Here is a 14743-nt window from a genome sequence, read left to right as displayed (position 1 = left end):
TTAAATATGGTTACACATTTCTGTCCTCACATTTTCATGTCCTGTGTTGGATTGAGTCTGTGTTTTATGTTTTGCATGTGTTCTCCATGATAGAATCAAATCAAATAAATCAAATAAAATAATTAGCCTAATTAAAACCTGTGGATCAAAGCATTATCATATTATATAGACAATAGTGTCATTGCAGTCCTCACGGTAGACAGGATACGGTTAATAAGATATATAAATGAAACTGTACAGATTTAATATATTGTTTTGATCACAACTGCATAAAAGCTCAGAGAATTTCAGGGCAATGCAATTATGGATGCATTAATAACTTATACACAAACATGTGCAATCACTTATACATATACATTCCATACTGTTAAAGTTGTCACTAGATTTACATCCTCAAATGCCACAATGCACCTTGAATGAACATGGTTTTAATATTGCATTGTATTGTACTTGTGGGTGGCGCTAATGCCCCCTTTTCCATATAAGTTGGAGAAAAAAAGACGAAGAAGAAGAGAAAGGCCCGGAACAGGAAGTGCATGTTCACCGGTCCCATGTGTGGCTGTTCACTTGTTCATTCATTTGTTTTTCCAAGCGGCAACTTTAGCAGTAATTTAAACTTATCTTCCTCATCAACATCGGTGTGTTTTAGCGAGACGATCAGTTCGATTCGCTCTGAAACTCACCGGAGACGCAAACTGAGCTGCTTCCTCTAAAGGAAACATTGGCGCTAGTTAGCTGACGCAGGACTCGCGCTCAAGTTGTTTGCCCAATCACAACAAGTGCAGTTCGGTATCTGGATGAAAAGTGCTGTGGACACAAGCATGGTGAAGGAGAACCGGTGGAACATCCCCCCCAACGCCCCAGCGTGCATGGAGAAGCATCTGTGCGCGGCGGAGTACCGAGCAGGTAGGCTAACAACAGGGCTGAAGGCTAGACAGGTAAACACGTGGTGACGCGGTTAGTGTCACTGTTTACTGACCTGCACGGATCTGATGCTACATTCAAACAACGTGCAACGGAAGAAAAGGCTGCATGTAGTTTTATTGCTGAAGCCGGAGCACATGCATCAGCTCAGCAAGGCTCCTTACTGTAGTGCATGTGGCTGGATGAACAGTAAACGTGTCAAATAAATAGGTTTTCGCTGATTTAAATGTGTTGTTTTCCTCCCTGGTCCTCTTTCCTTTCAGATGGCAGCCTGCTGCTTGGTGCCTCCAGCCTCTCTGGCAGGAGCTGGCAGGGATCAGTGTGGATCTACAGTGACCCCGAGAAGGCCCCCAACGAGGGGTTCTGCAAAGCTGGTGTGCAGACTGAGGCTGGGGTCACGGATGTCAAGTGGGTGACGGAGAAGGGTGTTGTTGTTGCATCGGACTCAGGTGAGAGGCCCTTTCACAGCGGTTCTACTGTGTGAATCCAGCGTTTGGCCCGACTCAGACTTTACACGGCTGACTGGACTTGTTTCCCTTTGCAGGTGCCTTGGAGCTGTGGGAGCTGGCGGAGGACGAGGGTCTGCTCGTGAATCGCTTCACCAAACATGAGCACGATGACATTGTCACCACTGTCAGTCCCATAACTGGAGCGAACAGCGTTGTCACTGGCAGCATGGACTGCAGGTTAGCCAGTGAAAGTGACTCCTGAATGAAGCTGTTTATTTTTGATGCGACTAATGTGCATTGGTTAGGGACCTATATTTCTGTAGTTTCTAAAGAAATATTGTCTGGATCTTGATGTAAAAAAAAAAAAAAATTGTTCAGATTATTAGGTAATACTTTATTTTCAAACATAAGAGCAGGACCACGTGTCTAGGATTGTTGGATCTTGCTGGACGTGCGCTCTCGGAATGAGTAACATTGTAGTTACATTGTTTTCATCCCACTCTCACCTCAGTGCATCCTTTTTCATTTTCCTTTCTACAGAATCAAAGTATGGGATCTCAGTCAGGAGACAGTTGTCACCACCTACAATGGTAAGAGAATATCTCAAAAATATTAATTTATTTTTTACCAAAATATATACATCCAAAATTGTATGGATTTAACAGATTTGCATAGATAAATTGACTAAAATAATGTTAAATATATAACCTCTTTAAAAATGAATATGCCCTTTGTTAATTTGCAGGATACCTTTCTTTTCTTTTTGTAACTTGCTAAAATTGCTTCATGGCCTTTTTTGACATTTTTCATTTTCTCAAACTATTGCACTTAGTTAGATTAAGAGAATACAAGATGCAGGCACACAAGTCCTATAACAACCAGTTTGTGTATGCATCTCAATGGAGTTTAAAATGTTGTATTATTTAAATACTTTTGAAGTGGTATATAGTTTTGATAAAGTACACTAAATTCTGTGGCTATTTACAAAGCTTATTGCATAATAAATGTGGTTTTGACCTTTCAGCAGTAACAAAAGACTCAATAAAAGATGATAAAGTCAATAATTCAATCTGTGTCTTTATCTATTTCCTTTAGTTCACACAGAGCCGGTCAGATGTGTCGCCTGCAGTCCCACAGACGAGTCTCTCTTCATCTCCTGTGGTCAAGTAAGATTCTGATCGAACACTGAATTGGGATCAAGTTTGGAAATGACTTTCATTGTGCATTTGCAAATGACTATTGCTGGGCAGCTATTATTTTGAAACCATGGTTTCTTTTATAGGGTCAAATAACTTTAAGGCTCTGTACTGTATACCCTGCTCCTTTTTATATTTAACTGTCTTTACTTGTCAGAGTTGTGAACCTTTTTGGTTGGTCTATTGTATATAAATATTCAAGCATGAAAAAGATTGATGGGATTTTTAATGTTGTATCTCAACAGCAGTAATAAAATTGGATTTACTGTGAAGAAGCAGCTTGAGAAAACTATACGATTATACCTTGTTATCCTCCTTCCCTCAGGATGGACGTGTGCTGATGTGGGACCGGAGGAAGCCAGACAAACCTGCATCAAAAATCGGTGAGCAGCTCGTCTCAGACATTTTTCCAGGTTGTTGAGTTTGGGAATTATGTTGCCACAACAGAAGCTTGTATCAGTGACTGTTAATCAGCCTCAAGAAGCTTCTCTGGTGGTTTATCTGGTTGATTTAACTCGCCTTAATTCAACCATAATATAATACTCTGTCTGGATAATTTCATTGTTACATTACACCATGTCAAGATATGATTCTGATAATACATCTTCCATTGCTTTCTTTAAGTCACAGAGGGAGACACCCCCACCTGCGCCCCCACCATTGTAGTTTGGCACCCCCACCACAGAAGCACCATTGCTTTTGGTAAGGCTCAGCAGGAGATCACTGGTTGAGAGAAACATTAAAGTGTCAGTCCCTGCATTTTCATCATGTTTATTGTGCCTTAGGTGATGAACTGGGTAGAGTGACGCTGAAGGATTTCCAGGGAACACAACCGGCGCGGGTAGAGAACATTCACAGCCGCAGAATTAATGCTCTCGCCTTCTCCACACACAGGTCAATTTAAATTCTTCAAATATTTTGCAAATTTTTCAGTGATGATGTTGCAGTTCCTCTGCTAAACTGTATTTTTCCTTTTTATATTCCAGTGACCCCATGCTTGCCACAGTTAGTGATGACTGCTCCATTGCTGTTTTGAACTCTGACCTGCAAGAGATGTGAGTCTTTGCACTTGATCCTAAAATCTACAGATTTTCCTGTACCATTTTTAAGTAAAGACTAATTGGACATTCTTCTGCTGTAGGCTGAGAGATCGGCGACACAAGGACTTTGCCAAAGGTGTGAGCTGGCGCCACGGTGGCTCCGACACCCTCACGACTGTGGGCTGGGATCATCTTGTGCTTCATCACACTGTGGTTCCAGCTCCCGAAGCTCCCAACCCCTCCTCTTAGACCCAGCACATGGTCACACACCCTGGAAGAGCACGATCGACACAGTCACTATACTCACCCCTATTTGTCAGGGGTGCATCGAAAAAGTTTAAAACTAACATGTCAGAGAGGAAAGATGGATTGAAGTGCTTCATTGTCATCCAGTACTCCAGATATGTGCACAATATTTAGCCTTGGTGCATTACCGCTCTTTTCTGTCATGGTCTCTGTCTCGCTCTCCATTTCTTTCATACTATATAGTATTTCATTCATGTTTAATTACACTTGAGTCAACCCATTTGTATTGCATAATTTTACATTAAAGGAAACTTGATGTTGTGACGGCAAGAAGTTTTTGGTTTCTTGGAATCTACTCTATATTGACATCTGCAAGACTGAACAAAGTGTTACTGGGTAGTACTGGGATGAAAAGTGTTAATGAGGCTATATAAACTATCAGCATATGCTCTATATTGTCTCAGTTCCAGAGAGTCTCCTGTAGCCCACCACTGGGTCATAAGAGGACATAAGTGTGTCAGTATGTTAATGTGTGACGAGAGTGGGTGGAAGGCTCAGAAGTTAACAGGATTACACGTGTGATTTGCTCAGTCAGTCGCAGGTAAGGTGTCTCATCTGTGGCATGACGTCATTGACTGGATTTCAGTGTCGTCATCTTTCTCACATGGCAACAGCCCAATGTAGACAATAATAAAAACGTTACCATGGTAATCAATGTGCTTGGATTTCTAGTGATGTAAACAGCACTGAAATAAGTGGAACAGTGAGGCCCACCATGGTGAAATAGTGTCATTCCACTGAATTGCTTTTTGACAAGTGACATGGGCACATTTACATTTTACTTTTGAATAAGGCTCTTGTCCTGTAGCCGTTGCCCGTTCCTGATTTGTGGTTTGTCTTCTACTTCACTGATCTACGTAGGTAACAAAGATTTAAGAAGAAAAAAACATTGACGGTAAAACATTTTGTATCTTTTTGACCCAAAAACTTTACATTGTGCACAAAAAACTCAAGGAAGTTTATTAAGACTGGCAATTACTGCTTGAATTAATTTCAAATTAAGGAATTGTTTGGCATTATTTCATGGAGATGAACTGATTTACTTCATAACCAATACATTTTAAATATTCTGATTACATAACCTTAACATGCACAGTGGGGTCCATAGGTTTTGAACCTCACTGTTTATTCAGCATTTCACAATATCCAAGTCTTATGTTAATCTTATACAAACATATGTACATGAATAACTACACAAATGTCGCAACACACACAGACATTTAACCGCAGCAAATAGAATTTAAACAAATGTTGGAACATTAACTGAATGAGAAACGATCCTACTGAGAGATCAGCGTGCTCCGACACTAACTGACGACTTTGCTCCAGTGGATCTATGTAATTTACATGTAACAGTGGAAGAACATTGCACATATTGGAAATGCAATTACAGCACAAGCCACAATAATTACGTTTTACATTATTGTTGTATTCTACTATCAGGAATCACAAATCTATGAATTAATTGAAATTACTGTATAATGTAGATTTAAGTTTAAAGCTGTGAATAACTTAAGCGTTAAGCATTTTATTAACAGATTTTGCTCATACTATGAATATTACCCATAAGGCATTGAGACTTATTGTACGACAGTGACACAGCGTAATTTGAAAATTTAGCAATACTTATAGATAACATCTTTTATAACTGAGCAGACATTCTCATAACTATTATGAGACGTTCTGAACATATTTACCGAACACATTCATGTCACTCAATTGTTCAAAGTGCTTTTTCCCCATTGTACAAACTCCTGCTAATGCAAAATCACATGGACATTGCATGAATGTGTCTAATTTCTACATATGTTGAAGATTCCTATTTAAAAATGGGGGGTGATAGGCTGTTTGGTTCCAGGCCGAACTGTAAAGGTCCTTCCATACTGATGTTTTGATCGTCCATTACTGAAAAAGAAAAAGACATTTGGGATTATGAGTGGCTCCTGCACCCTAATACTGGGCATCAAGTTAAAACGTAAATGCTTTATGATTAAGCACTGGAAGTCTTACCTGGTGGGAACTTTCAGCGAGGACGTCTCCTGATACTTTTTGGCCACTTTACTCTCTAATTCCCGCATGTCTAATGACGCTGTTTTTTTGCCTACAGTGTTACTCTTGCTCTGCAAAGGGGCTCTGGGAACAGGGGATTTATTGTACTCATCAGACTGGGGGGTTCCCCAGTCATCAGAACTGGATTCTGCCGTTGTCGTTGGGGCCATTTTGTGGTCCATTTCCAACATCTTCTTTTGTAAGATGCTCAGGAGTGTGGCCTGACTGGGAGAAAGACTGGATGGTGGCTGAGTAGGGACCATTTGGGGTTTTGGTTTGACATCAATGTTAGGAGCTGGGAGTTTTGGAGCTGCTGGGGGTGCAGGTTTTGGAGAAGGGGGTAGAGCTGGAGCTGGAGGAGGGAGGCTCATGGGTGGTGCTGGTGGCTTTTTCTTTGGAGGCTCAGGTGGAGGGATGGAAGGAGGGGGCGCCGTAAACTCTTCTAAATCATCAAACTCTGGAGGAGGAGGGAGTAGTGGCAAACTTAACTCGACTTGATTAACCACAGGTTGTGCAGATTGTGTCTTTGGGGGTGTTTGCTCTCTGTTGTGTTTCTGCCCAACCAGGTCCGTTGCTCGTGCGGATGCAGCTGCTGTGAGCCTATTTAGAGCTGAACTGGTAGATTGCATCGGATCCCTGACCATTGCAGGGCTGCTAGATTTTTCAGGAAGTTTAGTTGCAGACTCTAGACAGTTCTCTATTCTTTCTTGAGATGTAAGAGCAGAGGATGAGCTTGACCTTGGGATGACAACAAAGGAATTGGGACTTGAGTCGCTTTCGTAAATGCTTGTGCTTGGTTGCTCGTTCTTCTTGGCACTGTTTTCCCGTGACAGAGAATGGGTTGATCTGTGTTTCTCCCTTTCTTTGGCTGCCATTAAAAGAGCCAGGGGGGACACCGCAGGTCCCTCTCGTGCCCCATTGGTTTCGCTACTCTTCAGATTGCGCAGTTTACGATCTAATAAGGGACTAAATTTTCGACCTCGACTTGAAGATTCCTCCAGTGTGTCCCTTCTAGTCTCTGAACTGTTCACTTTCAGGAGCTGTGGTGACATCCGAGGGGGAGTCGGGAGAGGTGTGGTAACTACTGGCTGTGCCGAAACTGTCCCTTGTTTAGTCTCCTGGTTTGATGCAGGAGGGGAAGGTGGAGAGGGCTGCGTAGTTTGCAAGTTCTCCTTAAACGCCTGTGCATCTCTGGAAACCGGTTTTGTTGGTGTAGAGACTTTCCCATCCACCTGGGCACGCACCGGGCCCGACTTAACAGACCCAGAATCTTCCAGGAGCAACATCTGCTTGGGTATCTGGTCAGGACTGTTATACCCGCTGAGGATTGAGTGTTGAGGAACAGTGAAAAGCTTTGCTGTGTTTCGGGGATTAAAGGTGGAGCGTGTGGGTGTCTGCTCAGGGGGAGGTGGGGCAGGAGTCTGTGGCGGGAGTTCAAAGTTGGAGATGGAGGACAGTCTAATGGGCTTTTGAGGTGGTGCCTTATAAGTCTTGTGTTGCTTTTCAGTAGGGGGCTGTGCAGGGGCAAAATTTGGAATCTCAGGAATTTTGGCTGGTGGTGAACTAAGAATGGATGAGGCAGAGCCAGAAGAGCCAGTAGATGGAGGCTTTGGTGGAGCCATTGGTGGTGGTTTTAAAAGGACTAGATCCTCCTCCATAGACGATGCCATTGGAGTGGGCTTTTGTGCGTAGAGGTCCAGACTGTTAAGGTCACCCATGAAGTCTAGGGGAGGAGGGATAAAGGTCCCTGGAGGAGGTGGTGGTGCAATAGAGGGAGGAGGAGGAACAATTATTTCCCCCTCCACGAGGTCAGGCACAGATATAACAGATCCATTGGACAGCCTATCTTCCCCCACTGTGAAAGAAGAGAGAGATCCTGAGTATTTTCAGCACTGCTGGAGAACTTCGGGGATTAACATGTGCCTCTGCCCCATGTTTTAAGCATTTATATACAATACAAGTATTAAAAACTAAGTGAGATATGTTTAGTATGTCAACATGACAAATACAATAAAGAAATACATACAAATTCCTACAATGATTATTGATATAAGGATCACTTGTCTGTAGCAATGGTAATAATAGTAGAATCTAAAATCCATATTAAGCCTGATAAACAACTAAGATAAGAATCTCACTTAAATTCAGAATTGCTTACACCTAAAATTAAATGAACGATATCCTCTTCCTTCCAGGAATTCACACACTCCCATTTTGTAAGTATGCTTGCCAGCTGTTCAGGGCTTCAGGAGGGTTATTGAGAAAGTCCCTGGGTAAACATTTACCTTCTCTAGATATTCTGATTGATGTGATCGAGCAAGAGACTCTGAGTGAAGGCACCGCAAATGACCTGGCTCCTCGGAGTGTATGTAAAAGATTTCTAACCTTTGCTGTGATAAACCTAAAGTACATATCTGGTTGTTGGAATCTCACCTGAGCCATTGGCCTTTAGACCATTGACTGGGGGAAGGAGAGGGACTTTTGGTGTTGGGACAGCAAACCCATGAAAAGTATCAGATGACTGTGAGGGGGGAAAAAGGAAAACATAATCAGACTGTTGGTTTTTCTTAAGAACAAGAAACAAAGCACGGTTCAAGAACAGATAAAACAAACTCTTTGTAAAACTTTTTGGAGGAACTGAAAAGAGATTTTTCATTTGCCAACTATTGAGTCCTGGAGTGAACAAACCAGTTTCCAGCTACTGCAGAGCTCAATGTTCTCAGAAAACAGGTTAGCACATACAATACTTGTTACATCGTTAGTATCAAGAGAAAAAAAGCTGCTTTCGAATCATTTTTTTTTTTATTTTATTCTTGGTATTATGAGGAGCCCTAGTGTACAGCAGTTCACAGCCTTGTTTACAATAGTCTTAAATAAACCTGTAAAAATAAGCTTTTCACTGAAGTTAATAAAATGTATTCTGACTCATTACTTCTCAGTGTTTCACAGTGTGTGCATTTTTGATGTTTTTATGTTAATTTCCATGATTTGTCACAATGAAAGCGGAGGTCACAGGTTCTAAAGCAATATTTTTTTCTACATCACACTTTCACATACCATACTCATGATGAGCACTGGGTGAATCAGAGGATACACCTATTATTCATCACATTGTCTAGTGTTTAAGTAGGCCTGGCTGAGACAATGTTAGGTTGTCACTTAGATACCAATGTGTCTATGTGTTTGTGTGCGTGGGAGTGTGTGTGCATCTGCGAGTTAAAAATGAGCGAGAGAGCAATGGAGAGATTTCAGATTTAACAGCCCCAACGCCATCAATGACAAACACACTGTGTTGACACAATACAGGTCCATGAGATTTAACAGGGCAGTTGCCCTTCAACGGGCAGAAAATCATTCCAACAACACAACATCTTTTAATGCTGTGACTCTTGATGTTAGTCTGTTGTTAGCCCTATGATGCATATGCTAATACAATAACGAAGCATTAATCTCACACTAGTTTCACTCCAAGATACTGTCCAAATAAATAGGCTGGTGATGATATAATGATAATGACATAAAGATGTAATGTAGATGTTATAAAACAACACTACTACACTACACAAAGCACTTATTGTAAGTCGCTTTGGATAAAAGCGTCAGCTTAATGTAATGTAATGTAATACTCAAATTCAAGATAAAATTTGTTTTGTTGCTATCACACTTTCCAAAAAAGTGACAGGGAAGTTAGTTGGATGTCTACCTGACATTAAATATAGACTGGTAACTACCCCTATTTCCTTGTAATCAAAGGATTCTTTTCGTTAAAGTATGAACGCTGCACCTCAGGCCGAGGGTGTGTCACTAAAGATGGCGTACGATCCAGTTTGATTTCATCTGTTTGTTCCTTGTGTTATGACTCACATTCATCTGTCGCGGCAGACGTAAGCTGTCCTTCCCATGTGCTGCTGGGTGTGCCACAACCAACACATGCCACAGACACATTCACTGAACACTCCCAACCAAGGTGTGCGAACCCGGCCAGGGACGAGCTCTTTGTTTATATCCGCACCATCATGATATAATGGAAGGCCTGACTGTCGTAAGGACTGGTGATGGGCTGTTATGAGTGAAGGTGAATCCATGCAAACCACTTAGAAGGAAAGCTTCCATGTTAGCAGGTGCACAGTATCTTAATCCCCTTGTGATACCCTGTGTTGGTAAGTGAAATTACAAATACCACAGTGTAAAGATACTCTGTTAAAAAATAAACACTTACATTCAAATTTTTAAAAGTATCAGCTAAATGCACTAGAATACCCTCCATGAGTGTTCATCTGTACAAGGGACCCCTACTACACACTAACTTTAACAGGTTTTTAATTGGGTAATCATTTTTGATAGGTCCAAAAGGTTAGGAATAGCTGCTTTAATCTTTAACAATGTGCTTTATCTCATTAGCTTATAATATATGTTTATGCAAAACCCTAATCTGATAAGGAACTAATAATTGTAATGGACATCTGGTCAAGTAAATAAAATGATAATAAAAAAGGAGTAGAAGTAATAAGCAGCATCAAATGGAAACACTCGCTTAGACTACAGGTAACTTAAAATCCTCCCTGACTTCAGTACTTGAAGGTAAAGATGCTGAGATATGTTCTCCCACTCTCACTCATTGTCAGTGACTTTAGTTGTTCCTGTTAAATATTTGAATAACTAACTAATAAATAACTAACTTGCTATTATTATTAAGTGCTTTTTAAACTTTTATCATTGATTCTTGCTTTTTGAAATAAAGGTAAAGGTAAACCACAGGTTGGAGACTGCTGAGACACATATCCAAGTTCACCATAAGAGACTATGATGAATGTGAATATCTGCAGTATATGGACCACATTTACTCCACTGAAGTACTCACAGCATGATGCTTGACTGTGGGTCTGGCCCGCACACTGGCAGTCCCTGACTCAGGGATCGCTGGTGTGTCCCGCACCAACTCCACATTGTCTGAGGAAATAGAAAAATCTGAACATTATTATCCGGACATTGATGTCAGGCATCAAAGCAAGTTTCGACGGATAATTTTAGCTGTTTCTGTTCAAAGCACCGTGAATAATTTGGTGAGAAAGGACTCATGACGGGGGCAGTAACCTTGGTAACCCTCCAAAACTGCTATTTACTGTCCAACTGTGCATTGTTCGACTAGGATTAGTACATTCTGCTCATTGTGCAGGTAATGAGATACCAGAGTGGACTCTTAGAGGCTGTCAGTCAAGATAAGAATCTACCGTGTGATCCCATGTGCTGTTATGGCTTTGTTGTTGACGACTGAATAGTTATTCGTTACACAGGTGAAATCTTGATACACATTTCACTGTTGTGTTGAAGAGAAACCTCAGTTACAAGTGAACCTAACTACAGCGATGCAACATGTAGCATATAACACAATGATGTTCAAATGGAAATAAAGTGCCCTTTGAGAAGCTCTATATAGTTGCATTTTGTTTAAAATAAATTGCATCACTTGACAGCTTAACATTGATATTCCAATGCATTTAATATGTAAACATTCATATATCAATGCATATAAAGTTAACATATTTATACATTGTACTTATATTTATACATTTATAAAGTATTTATACTTTTTTAATGTATTTGTACGTTGTACAGATATCTATACATTGTTAACATATTTATAAACATAGTTGTATTTATACATTAACATATTTACAAATTGTACTGTTTATACATTGTACAGCATAAAATGTATTAATTATTGTTATCATTGTTGATATCAATCTGCAATGAATGGAACTGGTAAATGGCCTGCTGGCCTTTGTTGAACTTATCTCCATCCAACTTTAGATGTAGAAGAATAAAAATACAGAATGAAAAAAACATTCTGGTCAAAGACAAGTTAACTGATAAAATCCGAGGTTACTGAGGTTGGTTGGAGAAGAGACATTTAGTCGCACATTCCTTTGCTTTTGTCTCGAGTGTCACTCATGTTGTTGGTCCAATAAGTGATTGATGAAAGACGTTAGTAACTGAGGGGCACTTAGTCTACACGTTCTGTCAGCCTTTACTTTTCATGATGTCAGAACAAAGAGCAACCAAAGTGCTTGACATTGAAAACCAATGGATTCTTTTTACCCACGTTCTTTCTTTAGTCAAGCAGTAGGAGAATATCTTTGATGTTCACGCATGTAATGGAAAATAAACAAATGAAAAAATGGAACCAGTATAACCAAATAATTAACCTGATTGTGTACCTGTCTGATTTAAATAAACAAATGGTCACTGTCATGCAGCTTTGCATGGCAATCGCTTCCGTTTCCTGAACTCGCCAATAGAATGGAAACATATCGTGGACTAAGCAGTTTAGCAGGAAGCATATACCAACATGCGTGAGTCACTTTTAAGAGGTCTTCTCCTGAGGCTCCATTAAACTTAAGTGGTACAGGTTTTGTTTTAAAATTGTTATTGTTAAGTTAATGCATGGGTATCTATTCAAATTATAAATGAGTTCATCTCAAGGACTTTCTGGTGCGAATACTCTTACAGTTTGGCAAAATGTCCTTAGTGTCTTTTTCAATAATCTGTGTGCTTAGTTGGTACCGTATGTATCATGTTGTTATGCCAAGTTCTTTTAATATTAATAAATACTTTGGTTCTAATGCCTGACGTGACTTCATGATGATCTTCCAGCCCTATAATCACATCTTCTGACTAATTCATCTGCAATATAAAATACATCATTTATCCCCATTAGATATTACTTTGTTGTGAATCTGAGATTACAGTTCATTTATATTCACAGAAGCTGCATCTAAACTGTGTGTAAAAAGGTAAATGTAATCATATTGTAATCATCAGAAATATTTAGTAACACATTTTTTCTCTTTGCTGTCCACTGCACCTGAATCCCTTCTTCAACTGAAGTTGTATTAGAGCAGTTTATATGCAGACAGGGGACAGAGGGGAGGGGACAGGTCAGAATGAAATCAGATATACGGGTCACTCAGATGTAGACCAGAACATTAACATTACAGGTCTTTCATTGCTGAATCAAATTCCCAGGGGGAGTTGTAACAAAGTCTACATGTGACGTGAACTTTGAGGGAACCTTTACGCACTGGTCCGTGGATGTCAACACCAAGTACAAAGGTCGTGTGAGTCTTCAGCAAACGGTTCGTGTAAACGGGCGTAACTCTTTTTTCTGTTATAGCCCAAAAGGCCCTGAGAGAGAGAGAACACTCACCCATGTCCTTGATCTGGATATTGGTGTCGAAAAGAGACCGGTTCTTCCGACCCAGAAAGTGCAGCGCTCCCTTCTTCATGGTTGTCGATCGGTTTGACGTGTAGGGGCGACTGGTGCAGCTTCCGCTGGGGACTAATGGGGCATTTTGGATCAGCAGGTAAATCCTCGGTAAAGCTCAGGTGAGTGTCTGCGTCAGGTGCACCGCTGGACTGCAGGTGAACCTGACTGCTCCGATCTGAAGAGACCGTTCGGTGACACGCAGAGAAAATGGAGCTAACTCCGCCTCCTCCCTGCTTCTACTCTGCCTCCCTGTCTGTCTGTGTGTGTGTGTGTGTGTGTGTGTGTGTTTGTTTGTTCACTCCCCACAGGTGAGGCCTCCCCTGTGTGTGTGTGTGTGTGTGCGTGTTCACTCCCCAGAGGTGAGGCCTCCCCTTTGTGTGCGTGTGCTCTTGTACAGTTATCTTTGTGAGGACCAGTTTGAGTCTACAACGTACGGAGTACTGGGGGAAAGTGAGGACCTTTTGACTGGTCCTCACTCTGGACCCCCCTTTAATGGACTGTTTGGGGGTTAAGACTTGGTTGTAGGGGTAGGGATAGTTTTAGGGTAAGGCATTTAGTTTGGATGGTTAGGGCTAGGGTAAGGGGCTAGGGAATGCAATATGCCGATGAGTGTCCTCACTAAGATGTACAAACATTTGTGTGTGTGTGTGTGTGTGTGTGTGTGTGTGTGTGTGCGCGTGTGTGTGTTCACTCCCCACTCACTCCCTCTGCTCTGCTTCTCTTCAGCCACATTCCAGCACACACCTCACCTGCGCACTGAACATGCAGCTCATTTATCTAATGTGAGATACTGTGTCTGCTCACTGTGCTGCGTCACACTGCTCAGCTTTGAGGAAATGAGGCTGTGATCCTCATCCTCATCATCCTCATCACCCTCATCATCCTCATGTGCACATAAGACACTGTGGTCTATGAACTTGGCAGTGGTGACTGTAGCAGTGGTTTCACCTGGAGGAACCATCAGTTCAATCAGATATTAACGCATCAGATCCCAGTTCTAAACCTGAAGATAGAAATCCTACCTGGTTAATCTGCAGTGAAGAAGACAACTGGGCCCACAGACTGAAGGCACACTGCTCCAGAGTGCCGGTCGCCTGTTTATTCATTTTTGATTAATATTGAACATATCACGTGTTCAAATCGCACCAAACTCTGCACTGCACTTTCTGAGGCAGTTTACAATAGACAGGCCGATTATATTGGTCTTGTGGTTGTAAATGTGCAATAAAGTAGCAATCATCATAAATAAGCAAGCCTTATAAAGTCTATTTTGATATAACCATTCAAAACTCCTGGTGTAAGGTACTGCTCTTCAATACAACTCCGATGGGAGTATTTATGTGTGCCACTGTGTACTTGTATCCCATTTAGAGGTTAAATTATGTAATAATAGTTAAACTAGAATGGCACTCAGGGTAGGGTTAGACCAAGTCACTAGGTGTCCATGTTTCCTTGCCAACTATCAGGACAAGAATTCATGACCACAACCACAAGATGCAAATCTCTGGTAAA

General features: G+C 41.1%; 2 protein-coding genes across 3 annotated transcripts; one reads left to right on the top strand and one right to left on the bottom strand.

Annotated features, from left to right (window-relative positions):
• The first annotated feature begins 498 nt into the window (after nt 1-498).
• wdr77 (WD repeat domain 77) lies at nt 499-4185 on the top strand. 2 transcript variants are annotated; one of them, XM_035153119.1, is made up of 10 exons: nt 499-906; nt 1188-1373; nt 1469-1610; nt 1914-1963; nt 2469-2539; nt 2895-2952; nt 3200-3271; nt 3355-3463; nt 3556-3624; nt 3711-4185. In XM_035153119.1, the coding sequence occupies exons 1-10, from the start codon at nt 798-800 to the stop codon at nt 3856-3858; spliced, it is 1014 nt and encodes a 337-aa protein (XP_035009010.1). In that variant the 5' UTR covers nt 499-797; the 3' UTR covers nt 3859-4185. The 2 variants fall into 2 exon arrangements, with proteins under 2 accessions (XP_035009010.1, XP_035009009.1); XM_035153118.1 differs by having other exon boundaries at nt 3194-3271.
• A 669-nt stretch (nt 4186-4854) lies between these two features.
• On the bottom strand, nt 4855-13438 carry LOC118105493 (proline-rich protein 36). The gene is made up of 5 exons (XM_035153337.2): nt 13172-13438; nt 10826-10914; nt 8398-8485; nt 5926-7819; nt 4855-5820 (listed from the first exon to the last, which is right to left on the bottom strand). The coding sequence occupies exons 1-5, from the start codon at nt 13248-13250 to the stop codon at nt 5739-5741; spliced, it is 2232 nt and encodes a 743-aa protein (XP_035009228.2). The 5' UTR covers nt 13251-13438; the 3' UTR covers nt 4855-5738.
• Nucleotides 13439-14743: the final 1305 nt, after the last annotated feature.

This window comes from Hippoglossus stenolepis, chromosome 3 (assembly GCF_022539355.2).
Source record: "Hippoglossus stenolepis isolate QCI-W04-F060 chromosome 3, HSTE1.2, whole genome shotgun sequence".
Classification (NCBI taxonomy): Eukaryota; Metazoa; Chordata; class Actinopteri; order Pleuronectiformes; family Pleuronectidae; genus Hippoglossus; species Hippoglossus stenolepis.
This window is presented reverse-complemented; position numbering and strand designations above follow the sequence as displayed.

What these genes read in the sequence shown, in the direction of transcription:
- wdr77 (XM_035153118.1), top strand. Translation starts at nt 798, where the DNA reads ATGAAAAGTGCTGTGGACACAAGCATGGTGAAGGAGAACCGGTGGAAC. An exon ending in CGCGGCGGAGTACCGAGCAG is followed by an intron (nt 907 to 1,187) that starts GTAGGCTAACAA and finishes CTTTCCTTTCAG; the next exon opens with ATGGCAGCCTGCTGCTTGGT. An exon ending in AACTCTGACCTGCAAGAGAT is followed by an intron (nt 3,625 to 3,710) that starts GTGAGTCTTTGC and finishes CTTCTGCTGTAG; the next exon opens with GCTGAGAGATCGGCGACACA.
- LOC118105493 (XM_035153337.2), bottom strand. Translation starts at nt 13,250, where the DNA reads ATGAAGAAGGGAGCGCTGCACTTTCTGGGTCGGAAGAACCGGTCTCTT. An exon ending in TCTAAAGGCCAATGGCTCAG is followed by an intron (nt 7,820 to 8,397) that starts GTGAGATTCCAA and finishes CTTCTTTCACAG; the next exon opens with TGGGGGAAGATAGGCTGTCC. An exon ending in TCGCTGAAAGTTCCCACCAG is followed by an intron (nt 5,821 to 5,925) that starts GTAAGACTTCCA and finishes TTTCTTTTTCAG; the next exon opens with TAATGGACGATCAAAACATC.